Source organism: Agelaius tricolor, unplaced genomic scaffold (assembly GCF_023055355.1).
Source record: "Agelaius tricolor isolate 1412-34295 unplaced genomic scaffold, bAgeTri1.0.p SCAF_37, whole genome shotgun sequence".
Lineage (NCBI taxonomy): Eukaryota > Metazoa > Chordata > Aves > Passeriformes > Icteridae > Agelaius > Agelaius tricolor.
In genome coordinates, this window is record NW_027269297.1 from 3404378 (window position 1) to 3419381 (window position 15004).

At 52.7% G+C, this 15004-nt stretch overlaps 1 protein-coding gene across 14 annotated transcripts in view; it reads right to left on the reverse strand.

The window, feature by feature from the left end:
• The window catches only part of EHMT1 (euchromatic histone lysine methyltransferase 1), a 122787-nt gene that overhangs the window by 26008 nt on the left and 81775 nt on the right, over window positions 1–15004 (reverse strand). For 12 of the 14 annotated variants that reach the window (XM_071453817.1, XM_071453826.1, XM_071453819.1 and 9 more), the window contains 8 exons: window positions 13268–13388; window positions 11405–11536; window positions 8575–8720; window positions 5571–5714; window positions 3611–3837; window positions 2819–2983; window positions 1662–1744; window positions 339–445 (listed from right to left, as the gene is read on the reverse strand). In XM_071453817.1, coding sequence (XP_071309918.1) covers window positions 339–445; window positions 1662–1744; window positions 2819–2983; window positions 3611–3837; window positions 5571–5714; window positions 8575–8720; window positions 11405–11536; window positions 13268–13388 — 1125 coding nt within the window. The remainder of the gene's footprint in view (window positions 1–338; window positions 446–1661; window positions 1745–2818; window positions 2984–3610; window positions 3838–5570; window positions 5715–8574; window positions 8721–11404; window positions 11537–13267; window positions 13389–15004) is intronic. The other 2 variants (XM_071453828.1, XM_071453827.1) reach the window with 1 other exon arrangement.

A 15004-nucleotide genomic window follows, 5' to 3' on the forward strand; every position in this document is an offset into this window, starting at 1 on the left:
GGCAGCACATCTGGCAGTGCCCAGGCTGTGCTGGCACATCTGGCAGTGCCCAGCCCTGGATGTGCTTAGGCACAGATCCCCACCTACCCCACAGTGCCCTGCACCAAATCTTGCCCTGCTCCTTGCCTGGAGAACAGGACAATTCCAGCAGGACAATTCCAGCAGGACAATTCCAGCAGGACAATTCCCTCCCATTACTCTGCCCCACTCCTCCCTCAGCAAACCCTGGGACTGAGGAGGTTTTTTACAGAAGGGATTTTCCCCTGCTGATTTCCACATGGGGCAGACCAAAGCCCACAGGAAATGGTTTGTGCAGAGGGCTGGAAGTGCAGACAGACCTGAATGAGCATGTGGCAGATGTCCACGTGGCCAGACTCGGCAGCAGCATGGAGAGGGGTTCTCTTACTCTGATGCTCCATTTTAAAATTAGGGTCAATCCCATCCACTGCAAAACAGAGCAGAGACACTTTCAAGCACAGTTCAGAGGCTGAAGTGTAACAGTTTCAGCTGAAGGCTGTTAAAGGATGGATTCCCAGCCCATCCTCAGCCCTGCTCACATCTCACTGCACATTTCACCAGAAAGCTCTCAGGGCAGCCCCCTGCACATTCAATATGCAACAGCCCTCAAACCCAGAGCTTAGAAACACCATGGAATTCAATACCTTTTTAAGGCATTACTATCTCTCCAGAGGCCTCATCTCAAAAACAACAAACAACACACGAGGATAAAAAAAGAAAAAACACTGCTTGGTTTAAAGCAACCCAGAGATTGGGAACAACAAAGAGTTGGTACCACCTGGGCTCTGTCTCACCACTATTAACTGGAATTCATATTAGTGATCCTTTCTGCACCCCTGCAAATACAGAGCTGCAACATGGATGGAATTTGTCCACACAGGCTCAGGATCTGGCCAGAGATTCTCACAGCTGTGCAGAGACTGACAGATGATGCTGACAGCCAGACAAAGATGTCTGGGCATGATAACATGTTGTGTATGATGAGGCTGTAGTTAAATATCAATGAATAACATTTCTGTGCTATTGAAAACAGGAACAATGGAGCAAACACTTGCTAGGCAAAAAAAAAATAAAGAAGGAACTGATAAAGGGCAAGAACAGAAAGCATCCAAAAATGTACAGCAAAGTACTGGAGTGGAAAGGAAGCATCCTCGTGAAACATTGTGTCCTTCACAGGGGGAAATTCCTGGGGAATATTGGATGCTAAAAACAAGCTCAGCAGCTCAAAGGCATCTAGTGAGAGGCACCTCTGTACCCCAAAACAAACCCCATGGATTGAAGGCTCTTCCTTTTTGCTTTCTTGCTGATGGCTCTTGGTTTAAACTGACTCCATCTATTCCCTCTCTACTGGAAGCAAATATGTACCCCAGGCATGGAGAGGGGGTGGGAAAAACCACATGGAGGTCATTGTGGGGACACAACCAGCATGGATAAACCATGCTCAAAGCAGACACAAGTGGGGATCAATGCCCATTTCCCAGAGAGATGAAGCCTTCCCAATGACACATCAGCCACAGGAGTCTCTGCTCCCCAGGGCACTGGGGAGATGACGTGGTGCCCTGCTGGGAAGTGGCTGCTGGCACTGCCTGGCAGGGGCTGGGAGTGCTGCCAGCCAGGCCCTGGCCTGGGCAGGAGGCACCTACCCAACATCAGCAGCACCTTCTGCAGCTCCCCTTGCCTGGCAGAGAAGTAGAGCTGCTTCGGGTGGAACCGCAGCTTCTTGGGCCTGCAGGAGAGAGAGAGAGAGAGAGGGGAGGAATTAGTGCCCAGGGAAGGACAGGAATGTCACCCCTCACTCACTGCCACCCCTCACTGCCACCCCTTTGGGCCTGACAAAGTTCTGGGCTCATCCCCCAGCGTGGGCAGCAGGGCAGGGGGAGCTCTGCCCCTCTGCCCCCGTGCTCAGGTGAGACCCCACCTGCAGAGCTGCCTCCAAATCTGGGATCCCCAACATGAGGAGGACCTGGAGCTCTGGAGTGAATCCAGAGGAGATCCTGAGATGCTCTAAAGGGTGGAGTTCTTCTGCTCTGGAGCCAGGCTGGGAGAGCTGGGGGTGCTCACCTGGAGAGGAGAAGCTCCAGGGAGAGCTCAGAGCCCCTGCCAGGGCCTGAAGGGGCTCCAGAAGAGCTGGAGAGGGACTGGGGACAAGGGATGGAGGGACAGGACACAGGGAATGGCTCCCACTGCCAGAGGGCAGGGAGGGATGGGATATTGGGAATTGGGAATTGTTCCCTGTGAGGGTGGGCAGGCCCTGGCACAGGGTGCCCAGAGCAGCTGGGGCTGCCCCTGGATCCCTGGCAGTGCCCAAGGCCAGGCTGGACAGGGCTGGGAGCACCTGGGACAGTGGGAGGTGTCCCTGCCATGGCAGGGGGGGCACTGGATGAGTTTTAAGGTCCCTTCCAACCCAAACCTTCTGTAATTCTCTGATACAAAAAAAAAAAAAAGTCTACAAAATGAAGCTTTAAAACTTCCAGCTCCAGCCCCAGGCAGTCCTGTTCCAGTGAGGGCTGGATCTGTTCAGTGCTGCTCAGCAACAGATTCTGGGTCTCACTACTGTGAACAGGAGCTCCCAGAAGTTCCAGCTGCAGCTGAAGAGCCAGTGAAGAACTAAATCCTCCAGAGAAATCAATAAGACATTTAGAGCTGTTACAGTTCTCCCAAATCTGTTGGGGATGACTAATGAGTGAAGTGAACAAAAAAAGCTCTGAGTTGGACCAAAATCCAGAAAAGCTAAATCTCCTTTTCTCTAGGCTAAGCAACTTTGCTGGGAACTGGAGTGACCCAATGGTCTTTTTCTTACTTTTCAGAGTCCAGGGCAATCAGGGCACTTTCCAGAGTTTCTTTCACTGGTCCCTGGGTCAAGCTAGTAGTAGGCTTTGGAAAAACTGAAGACCCAGGGATGTCAAACCCTTCAGCAGCCGAACTTTCTGGCTTGTCTTCCTCTGACAACCTCGTCCCAGTGCCACTGAAGAGGAAAAATGAGAGACAGCCAAAGCATAACCATTAAAAATACACAACAAGGTTTCTCTTATGCCAAAAAAGAAAAGCAAATGCATTTTAAATACAGATAAGTGTAACTGAAATTGAAACTCAAACCAATAAATTTTACAGCTTTTTCGGTAAGAACTTGCCCCAGAAAGGAATTACACTGCCCTCTGACTACATCTTGATGTACTCTGTGCTACAGGAGACCCAGGCACATGGGGCAAGTCTTAAAGCCACCTAAACAAGGCCAGATAGGATGGGAAGTCAGAGCAGAGTTCAACACAGGGCTGGTTTGATTTGTGTTTTCCTCTCTCATGGGTGCGAGTCAGGAGCTGCAGATGGGAATGGCTGTCACTGAGCAAACCTGACAATATCAACGAATTCCACTATAATTCCATTCCTAACAATAACAGGAAGGAATGGTTGAACTCCTGAACCCCCCAACCTCCAGAGCCTCTGCCTCAGCCCTGATGCAGCGAGTGACCCAAAACCCCCCAGCAGATTCCTGCAGCTGAGGCAGCTCCCAGCCCATCAGGAGGAGCCCAACCACTCCAACCAAAGCCTGGCCTGGCAGAGCTTTGAGATCCCCCGGTGCCCCCGTGCTCACCTCCCCGTGGTGGTGTCGGCCCTGCCCTCCACAGCCGCAGGTTTCTGCTGCTCGTAGCTCAGGGACACCGTGGAGGTGGTGTCAGCCTTGGCTATTGTCACCTCCTTGGCCTTGGAGGCCTCCTCCCCGCAGTGAGGGCAGTAGCTGGTGTCGTTCACCTGCGAGGCACAGCTCTTGTGGAAGCGGTGGGAGATGCTGCTCTCGGGCTGACACTCCATGAAAGTGCCCTTAAAAAACCACAGAGAAGGAAATTCAGCCCCTGCTGGGCCCGTGCCTCGCCCCTTCACACGCTCCATGCCACTCCTCACCACCTCTCTCGGCCCTGCTGCGTCCAGTACAGTAAAGCAAGCACTGCCACTTCTTTAGAAGAGAACAAAACCAAGGTAAAGGGGGAAAAACTCACTCGGTTAAAGACTGCAAAGCAAGATTTTGAATTGTGTTTGGGAAACAGAACAAAGAAGTCCAAATTTCCAGCTCTTCCCTCTAACACTTGAAGTTCTCGCTTGTGTCTCTAGAAGTGCCAGTGCACTGTAAGGACGCCCCCAAAACTGGAAAAGAAACCTTCAGACCTGTGCTGAGCCAGCATTAAAACTACCTGAAACACAACTGCACACAAACCATGCAAGAACCTGCATCAATCAGTCATTGATCCAACTGTAACCCAAATTATGTGACTCTTCTGCCTGGAGCAGCCTAATTAACCCAAACAAGCTGACTGCTCATGCAACAAACTGGACAATTCCTCCTAAAATTAATTTCCCTTTCTACCAAAGTCCCTGCAATTGCTGTGCAGGAGCCCAGAGCTCCCTGCCTGTGGTGTCAGTGCTGCCTGAAGCCCTGCTGTGCTCTGGGTTGGTGATGGTGGCACAGACAAACACTCCAGGTTCACCTCTGTGCACCAGCACACAGCACTGAGAGATGCAAGAGAGTGCAAGGAAAGGCCAGCCAAACCCCCTCTTCTCCTGAATCCAGTCCTCCCAAGCAATCTAATTAACTCTATTTCAGCTTTGCAAATGCCTTGAAGGGTTTTGAGGGTTTTATCTTCTAAATGATCTTTGACTCAGCAAGAAAACCCAGGATGGCTCCACTTACTACAATAATGCTTGAGACAACTGCAGCATCTTTCCTTGAATCATCCTGAAGAATACCAGCATCACACAATTAAGCCACATCATCACTCCATGAGGCCTCAGTTGGTGCCTTTCAGCTTTATGCACAGGGAAAGCAGGACACTGGCCATCAAAGGACTGCAGCAAGTCCCTCAAAAGCCTCGGTGGCACAGGTGGAAGAAGCAGCAGGAGATCACAGAGTGGTTTGAGTTGGAAGGAACCTTGAATCTCATCTGGTTCCACCCCTCCTGCCATGGGCAGGGACACCTCCCACTGTCCCAGGCTGCTCCCAGCCCTGTCCAGCCTGGCCTTGGACCCTTCCAGGGATCCAGGGGCAGCCCCAGCTGCTCTGGGCACCCTGTGCCAGGGCCTGCCCACCCTCACAAGGGAGAATTCCTGCCTAATATTTAATCTTCCTAATATCTAACCTAATTGAGATCTCCAACACTGCCTTGGTCCAGCAGTGCCATCACTCAGGATCCCCATCCTCAGGGGACACAGAGGTGGGGGCACAGCTTCATTTACAAACCAGCCTAAGACTTTTTTTTGGATGTGATTGATCTGTACACAAAGAAAAACAACAAACCCTTGTTCCAAAGAAATTCCAAAGGCAAGACTTCCAGCATGTGAAATCCCTTTGGTAACACCCCTTGGGGGTCTCCAGGAAGATCAAGGTGACGATTTCAGCTGCCCTCACACACATTCCTATTGAAAACACCTCCTGACGTGCTGTGGAACGAGGTGGGGCTGATGCCAGGAAGTCAGGACACCCCTTTAGGGACCATCTCCACCTTCAGCTTCCAGCTGCTGCAACAGGTACCCCCTTCCCTAGATTGAGAGCACGAACTTACTGCAGTGCAAAAGTATCCACAGCCAGGGCAACACTGGTGTTTCACCATCCTCCCTCTATGGTCCTCACACAGCACCAAAAGCTGGACTTTGTTAGACGGGCGCATCAGTTCATACTTAACCACACTGTTTGTGCATCGGCCCAGCTGGAACAGGAGAAATTAAAGGCAATGAAATTACTGCAGACCACACCACTCCCTGTGCTTGTGCAGAGGAAGATTTTGCACACTGCCTCGAGGAGCCCTGGCTTTTTCACAGGAATTCAGCCGTGTGCCAGAGAGCATTAGCAGTGCAGCAGGAAGCTGTGAAAGCTGCTCTCAGGAAGGAATGCATCATTTACTAACTAACATGCATGTGCACCCCGAGTCATTTGTTCCTTGCAACAACAACAACAACAAAATGATAACTGGAAATAGGCAACAGCCAAGCAGCAGAAGGGGCAGTCCCAGGGGCCTGACTCACACAACACACGCTCTCCTCTTGCCAGGAAGAGCGGGTGTCAGTGACCAAGAGAAGGAGACCATACACACTAAATCTTGTTACTGCTCAAAACTCCCAGGCACAGGAAGATAGAGGGGAAAATAATTGCTCCTCATTGCCAGTGAAGTTATTGTCTGTACTGATTCCAGCACTGGCCCCTGCCCAGACCACAGGGATGAAGAGCCAGGCTTTCATGAGAGCTCAGCTAAGTCATGTTTGGAGCGGGTTTTCCAAAGGATTTCACCAATCTACAGCTCTGGGCTTAAAAATCAGAGGATCACAGAATTGTGAATGGTTTGAGTTGGAAGGGGCCTTAAAGCTCATCCACTTCCACCCCTTCCACACCTCCCACTGTCCCAGGCTGCTCCCAGCCCTGTCCAGCCTGGCCTTGGACCCTTCCAGGGATCCAGGGGCAGCCACAGCTGCTCTGGGCACCCTGTGCCAGAGCCTCAGCACCCTCACAATTTCTTCCCAATCTTCACCTGTCCTCCTTCAGCTTGAAGCCATCCCCCTTTTCCTATCACTCCACGCCTTCTCCTGCCCCACCTTGTCCTGTTACTGGCAGCAGGTTCCAGAACTGGGGTTCCCTGTCCCCAGCCAGGGTTCCTTGCTCTGCTGCACCAAGAGGGAGCAGCACCTCCTGCAGCCACCACTGTCCCAGCCCAGCTGTCACCTGCCAGCATGACAGGACACTCTTTGTGTCTGTTTCAAGCTCCCCTTGATAATAATCTTGCTTTCCCCAAATACCTGGCAAAGGAGATTTATAAACTAGGATATCAAGGTGAAAGGCTGCTCCAAGGAAAGGTCCCTTGGAGGGAAGGTGGAGAATTTATTGTGCTCATGACAGGGTCAGTCAGGGACTCAGTGCCACAGACTGTCCCTCTGCTCCAGCCAAGGATTTGCTGCTTTTTCTCAACGAAACTAAACTTTGTCTCTGATTTTTTTTAATTCCACTCCTGCAGACACAACACCCCTGTGGGAAAAGAGAATGGATTTTAACCTAGGCTCATCATTCACCCCAGCATCTCCAGTTCAGCTTTCCCAAATTCCAGCTGCAAACACTTCTGTGGCTGGGACACCTTGGCCAGACTGATCCCTGTCCCCAGCCCGAGCCCAGGGGCTGCAGGGTGGCACAAGGGGACCATGGATCTTTTCCTGAGGAGGAATTTTACTGAGCTGAGGAAATTCCACTGACAGGTGGAAAGCTGCATTACCCATGTGAGGAAGACCCTGAGCTGTTATGTCACACTTTATTATTTGTTAGAAACTCTAGAACAAGTTCAACATGATTAATTGCTATTTTCCAACCATTAGAGAGTGCAGCAGGGTGCTCATAACTATTTATAACACTCTCCAAGGACATGACAGTCTGGAGAAGCCACTATTCACACATATAATATTCCTCTAACATCTCTGAGTCACTTATCCCATTATCAAAAAGAATCTAACATAAAGCATGGCCCTTGCTATTCCTCCCTGTGATTTATCCAGGGACAGAACTGTCAACTCACCATAGCCAGGAGCAGGAATTCTTTCCAACACCTTGTGTTTGTTTAGAAGCCCTGGGGTCCCCCCTCTCTCTGATGAGTCTCCCAGGACATTTTCTCTTTAATGAATCAATTTTGCCATTCTTTGGAAATTCCTCTCTCTGCAGGTACCAGCACATACAGAAGCAGAGCTGGTCTACAAACCTGATTATCCCTTTGTCCCTCCATCCACCCTTCTCCTGGGATCCTAGAGGAGAGCTAGGGATATTCTCACTCCTTGTGCTACCACTGGTGAGTGTGAGAGTGCTGCAGTGAGGCTGAAGCTGAAAAGAAACCCAATACAAGGAGAATCCACCAAGAGCATTCCTGTCCTGCAGCTCTCCCTTTCCAGATTTTGGAATGGAGTCACTTCTGCCACTTCCTTCCACACTTTTAGAAGCAGCAGAGCCCAAGCAGCCTGGCTGTGCCCCAAAGGCATTGAATGCAATCCCTGTCAGACCTGGGGCTGCACAGCTGCCAGGACATGGAGGCTTTGGGACAGAAAGAGAGGAGGACAGAGAAAGGCTGGGGCAGCAGAGGCCATGCCAAGCTCCTGAACTCAACACCTGGCCACAGAAAGGTTTGCAGCAGTTCCTTCACAGTCAAGGGAAAGCAGCTCCAATCCTTGAGAGGATTTTCTCCCTCTGCTGCAGGTTCCTGTACCTGAGCCCATCTGGCCTGAGGTGTGAATGGTACCTCAAGCACATCCAGCCTCACAGGCCAGGACAAGCCCAGGAGAGCCACCCAGAGCCTCTCCCAGTGCAGCCACAGAGCTGCTCCCTCCCCAGTGGCCTCACCCAGTGCTGGGACAGGCACAGAGTGCTGGGGCCCTCAGCTGAGGGGGGACATGGGCCCTGCCACTCCTCACACCACTGGGTCCCAGTCTAGCAGGCCCAGAGCCCCTGAGTGACCCCAGGTGTGCTCCTGGCACAGCCTCTCACTCTCTCTGGCCTTGTCCTCAGCAGGAAAGGCTGTGGGGAGCTAAAGGACAGGCTCCTACCTCGTTGTCCACGCTCTCTGTGGCCATGCACTGGTTGTTGGCTAAGGTGGTGATCTCTCTGCTCTTGGGGGTTTCCATTCGACAGCTACACAGGGGCACCTCCTGCAGACCATCCACTTCCATGGCTTCAGGGCCATTGGAGAGACCTGGGGCACAGAAAAACAGTGAATTAACCCCAGTTCTCTGCCAGCAGAAAGGATTCAGTCCATAACAGCAGCCATGCCCTGTGACACCTTCCCATTCCATGTCCTGAAATGCTCTCCAGGCTTTAGCAGCACCCTGTAAAAGAGACCCTCTCACACCAGCTGGAGTTTGCAAAAGCCTCCTGCACTTTTCCAAGTCCAGCCACACTCAGCTGACTGTGCTGAAATCAAGAGTGATAAGTTAAGATCAGTTTATTCTGAGAAAACCTCAAAAAGGCCAAGCAATGAGGTGCAGGTTTTTATCAGCCTCTCTCCCCTCCCCACAACACTGGGCTCTGGCACCAGGAAATTTGCAGGAAACCACCCAGAGCTGGAAATTTGAATAGGCAGTGGAGTGATAAATAGAGATGATCAGGAAAGCACAAACTCCTATTTGCAAAGGCTTATTACACAGATGGGAAAACAAAATTCCTGGGACTGTTTGGTGTCAGCCAACCACAAATTATTTATTTTGGAAAGAGAACAAACCAGGGAAAAGAAAGCAGCAAGATGCTCCAATGTTCTTGCCTTTCCCTCATCTCCTCTCAGATGTTGAACATTTACAAACCTGTGGAAAGGTGGATGAGGGCTTTTGAGGGGGGTCACTGTGGGAATATTCCTGTGGTTCCTCTGGATTGAAATCAATCACTGGCTCACCCAGGATTGCCAAACTGGCCTAGTGACAAAGGGGTTGATTCCAGTCCTACCCTCCTCTTCCAGTCCAGCACCAAACCATCTCTGCAATGTTTGCAGCACAGAATCCTTTGGCCTTGGGGCTGGTTCACCCTGGAGCTTTCATCCCAAGCTTTCATCCCAAGCTTTTCCTGCCCACTGCATGGATTGACTCACACTGAGAAGGAAGCTTGCTGCTGCTATTTTCCAAGCTTTTGAATGGAGAATGGAGAGCTCTCTTGCTGTGAGGTTTTGCAGATTTCACTTCATCCCTGGGGGAGATTCCTCCTCAGCTGCCCTGGCAGTGGCAGCCTGCCCCCAGAGCACCCTGCCCGTGCCTCTGACCCTGCCAGCCCAGCACCAGCCCCTTTCACCCCATCAGGAATTCCTTGAGCCAACAAGTTGCAAGCCCAAGCCTAGCAAAGGGATATTTCAAGACACACAAGGCCAGGGAAAGTCCTTGCTGTTTTCATATAAAATCCTGTCAAGATCTTAAAGGTTTAAGAGTTTTCTGTGGGAGCACAAATCACAAAGCTCATTCCTCCTTCCGAGCTGTCACTCCCCTAATCTGTTTGACATCCAGAGGCTGTGGTGAAAGCATCCCTCATCCCTCCTGACCCTCCCTTGGTGGGGAAGGCTCCCACCCTCTCTTTGATGTGCCTCTATCAAAGGAGCCAGACAAGCTTTGAGGGAGCAGTGGGGACAGACAGGCAGATCCAGCCAGGGGATGCTGGATCTGAGGAGAGTTCAGCACTGGGAGCAGCAGCTGGGGCTCAGCACCCAGGGCCCAGCACCAGCCCCTTTCCTTCCCAGGGCTGAACGAGCCATTCCTGAGGGAATCCAGTGGCAGCAATTCTGGGGGGATGCTGAATCAGCATATTTCAGGCAATGGAGGGAGCTGCTGAGTGGGACAGGAGGGCTGGGGCAGTACCTGGGACCCTTGGTGAGAGTGCTCCTGAGCTAACGTGCCTCACTGGAACTGGGGTCCCATCTACAGCCTCATTCCATCCCAGCACCCTCCCTATCCTCACCCCCATTCCAAATCCATCCCTACTTCTATCCCAGCCCCATCCCTACTCTCATTCCCATCCCAGCCCCATCCCCATCCTCATGCTCAGCCCCAGCCCCATTCCCATCTCCTCCTCATTCTGATCCCAGCTGCATTCCTACCTCAGCCCCATCCCTGCCCTCATCCTCACCCCCAACCCAGCTCCATATCCATCCTCATCCCCAACCCAGCCCCATATCTATCCTCACCCCAACCCAGCCCCATATCTATCCTCATCCCCAACCCATCCCCATCCTCATGCTCACTTCCAACCCAGCCCCATATCCATCCTCATCCCCAACCCAGCCCCATATCTATCCTCGTCCCTATCCACATCCCATCCCTATCCCAACACTCATGCCCACTCCAGCCCTATCCTCCCCCTCATCTGGATCCCTAATGCCCAATCCCTAACCCCCATCCCTTCCCGATCCCTAATGCCCATCCCATCCCAATCCCTAACCCCCATCCCATCCCGATCCCTAACCCCTATCCCTAATCCCGATCCCTAATGCCCACCCCGAACCCTAACGCCGATCCCATCCCCATTCCCATCCCGATCCCGCCCCATTCCCGTTGCTCTGCGCGCTCTGTGGCCGCCAGGGGGCAGCCGGGGCCCCGAACGGCGCCACCCGCGGAACAAAGGGACCCCAAACCCGACCCCAAACCCGACCCCAAATCTAAACCCGACCCCAAACCTGACTGCAAACACAACCTCGACCCCAAACTTGACCCCCAAACACAGTTCCATCCCCAAACCTGGTCCCACATTCAAATTCAAACCAGACCCCAAACCCAAACCCAGACATAAAACCAGCCCTGACCCCAAACCCAGCCCCAATCCCAACCCCAAACCCAACCTCGACCCCAGCCCAATCCCCACCTCCAACCCATCCCCAAGCCCAGCCCATCCCAGCCCAGTACTCACCTCCTGCTGGTGAGGAGAGGATCCCCTTCACCCGGAGGTCCAGGGAATCCAGGGACACCTCCATGTACTCCATGCTGTTCTCCTGGCTGGGGCCCTCCCTGCTGCCCAGCGAGGCTTTATAGGCTTCAGCACCTGTTTGGAAGCAGGGCATTCACACAGACCCCACAGGAACAGCCACCCCAGGGCTGTGAGGCCGTGCCCAAGCCCAGGCTGTGCAGGCTCCCTGTGGGACCCATGAGGGCAGAGCACAGGGAATGTGCCACCAACATCTGGGCATGGCTGGGCACTGCCCTGCTCACACTGAGCTGCCTCCACCCAGGCAGGGAACAGGAACAGGGGATAAATGAGATGGGTTCAGCCCCTGCAAGGGCACAAGGAAGGGATGACCCAGGGCTTGAGCATCCTCCTGCCCCCAGCCTGGTACACACTGGCCATGCAGAGCCAACTGCACCTCAGGAGGAGGATGAGACAGGTGACATCCAGCTGAGTGAGAGGGAAAACACAAAGAGTCAAGTTCTGCCTCCAAGTGAGCAGAGCTGCTGCTGGGAAGGGATTGTGGGAGAGGGAACTGAGTGTCTCTGCACTCCCTTGGCTTCACTTTCTCTCCTGCTTGGCTTCTGCCAGTCCAGCTTAGCCAAGAGAGTTTGGGTACCCTTCCAGACCAGCTGAAGGGGCAGAAAACCAGCCTGCATGTGAAATGCAGAATTAGGTATTTGCTGTGACAGGGATCAAGGCTCCCTGTGGCATCCTGGGAGGAAGAGGAGGGAGCCAGGTGAGTGACAGAGCCCAGGCACAGAGCAGGGCTGAAAAATGGTCAATTCACTCAGAAGCACCAAAAAACTGCTGATACAAAAATGATCTTTTTGCCCTGAATTAGCAAACCCAGAAGAATAAAAATAAACCTTTTGGTGGCAGTGGATGTCTGACACCTTAGAATGAGGCTGAAGGCACAGCTGCACCATCCACCTTATCTCTCCCATGTTGTTACCTTTCCCAAGGAAGAAGCATCACATCCTGCCTCTCCTCACCTCTCCCCTCTCAACAGAGCTCACTGAAACCTTCTTTGGTGCTCAGTGTCTCAGGACAAACAGGAGGGACCTTGAACAACACCCACACTTGGGATGGCCCAAGGCAGCTCCTTCCAAACATTGTGGTTCTTCCACAAGGAGCAAAGCCAAGCTGCACATTCCATTCAGCTGCACAAGCACCACACAAAAGCAATGGAGCACCACTCCAGGGTGGTTCTTTCTTTCCTTCTGCATCTAAACATCCTCCCTGGAGCTCATGGGACAGGAGTCCACATGGACATATCACACAATCCCAGACTGCTTTGGGTGGGAAGGGACTTCAAAGCCCATCCCATTCCAAACTCTGCCATGGCAGGGACACATCCCACTGTCCCAGGTGCTCCCAGCCCTGTCCAGCCTGGCCTTGGGCACTGCCAGGGATCCAGGGGCAGCCCCAGCTGCTCTGGGCACCCTGTGCCAGGGCCTGCCCACCCTCACAGGGAACAATTCCTCCTGTCTTTCAGTCTGAAGCCATTCCTCCTTGTCCTGTCACTATCTCCCCATATAAAATTCCTCTTCCTCCTTTTTGTAAGCCCCACAAGGCCTTTTTTTGGATACTCTAAAATAAAGGGTTTGATGAACAAAATAAAACTCCTGCAGCATTCCAAGGACAAAGCCACAAGTTCTGCTGTGACAGTGACACCAGCAGCCCCTGCCAGTGAGGGGCAACCCCACAGCCTGGCTCATCACACAGCCCAACCTTGGGAAGGAAGGGTGAGCCCAGGCCCCAGGTCCTTCCTCCTGCACCTGGAAGGCTCCCTGGGGTGGAATTTAGGAACAAACCCCCATCCATTACCTAGCACACCTCCTTGTTTCTTTTTATTCCTCCGCCTCCTCTTGCGGGTGGGTTTCAGCCATGGACTGTCTGTCTTCCCTTTCCTCTTCAGCAGCTTCTTCTTGACACTGGACTCGGAGCTCTGGGGAAGCAGAGAGGCCACGTGCACGTCAGGCATGCTGGCACCAGGGTCCCTTTGTGGAACAGCCCTCACCCAGCTCGAGCAGGACTCTGAAACCAAGGGCTGCTAAGATGCCTTTATAGCACTGAAAAGGAAACCCAGGCACACGTGGGGGTGGATTTCCTGTCAGTTCAGCAGGCCAGGCTGCACTTTCTCTTCCATGGAGGCCCTCACACCATGCTCATGAGCAGCACTGCAGGTGGGCAGGCCCATGCACACTTCCAGCTTCTCCCAAAAATTAATGGTAGAACCACAGAATATCCTGAGATGTAAGGGAGCCACAAAGAGCACCAAGTCCAGCTCCTGGTCCTGCACAAACACCTCACCCTGTGCCTCAGAGGGATGTCCCAACGCTTCTTGAGCTCTGGCAGTTGTGTTTTCAAACTCAAATATTCATGTTTCTCCACAAAAAACCCACTTTGCACTTGAAGGGCCACCTGGCAGGGCTGGAGTGGACCCAGGGGAGCTGAGCTCCAGAGCAGCAGAGCAGCCCCATCCCTGAGCCAGGCACAGCACAGACCAGTCATGCAGCAAATACTCAGCCACACGTATAAATCTCAACAGACTTTGGGTTTTGCTTTCAAAAAATTCAGTAGTCTGGGGTGGGGTTTCAAAATCAACATCAGAACAGGAATCAGGCACCCCAACCCTGCCAGGGTTTAATGCATCAATCATAAAATTCATGTTCAGACTGAAACTGTCAGCTCCTGATGCTTATCCAGCTGCCAGCAAAGCCCTGGAAAACCTCCTGGTACCATTACCAGCAGCTGGATCAGGCTCTGCCTCCACAGGCAGCTGTGCCAGGCCCTGCTGTCCCAGTGAGGGAACACATGGAGCTGAGCCCTGGCTCTCCAGGGTGTCTGTGCTGCCCCAAAATCCCTGAGTGTGGGCCCAGCTCGTGGCTTTACCCCAACTGCATCACTCTGCTCGTGGGAGAGAGGTTTGTGTGTGAGCCAGTCCTGTCTGGGAGCTCAGTGACTCAGCAGAGCTCCAACCTCTATCCAGGAGCTGGAGATCCCACCTGGGAGTTTGGGTGTGAGCCCCAGCCCAAGCCCTGGACAACAAACTGGCCTGAGCCACCCAAAACAGAGCCAGGCTGCCCAGCCAGCCCCTGCTCCTCCTGGGCTGCTGCAGGGTCACAACATGAGGAACCTGAAGAGCTTCAGGGATTCCCTTGATGGGTTTTGTGAGCATGATTCCACCTTCAGCTCAACACATCAAGAATTTTCTCAACTCTTTCTGAAGAGCTGGGTGTCTGAAATGTTGGCTCCTCAGCCTGAGAGGCTGTGGAAGGACAGTTTTCAAGGACAGGGGAAGGAGGCAGGCAGAGACATTCAACGAACAATCTAAATTCAAACATCACCAGGTTCTCTTCACCAACCGTCTAAAAATAAAAAGTAGAAATCCCCAGCAGCTGCTGAAAGTCCTGACCTGGTGCTGTACGACCAAGGTCCCAGGGAGAGTGTCTGTCTGTCTGTCTGTCTGAGTGCTGTTTGTCTCCCTGGTAAGAGCTGCTCACCAGGAACAGTGAATTTAGGGGCTGGCCCAGTGGATCTGGGAACAACCCCACCCCAGCA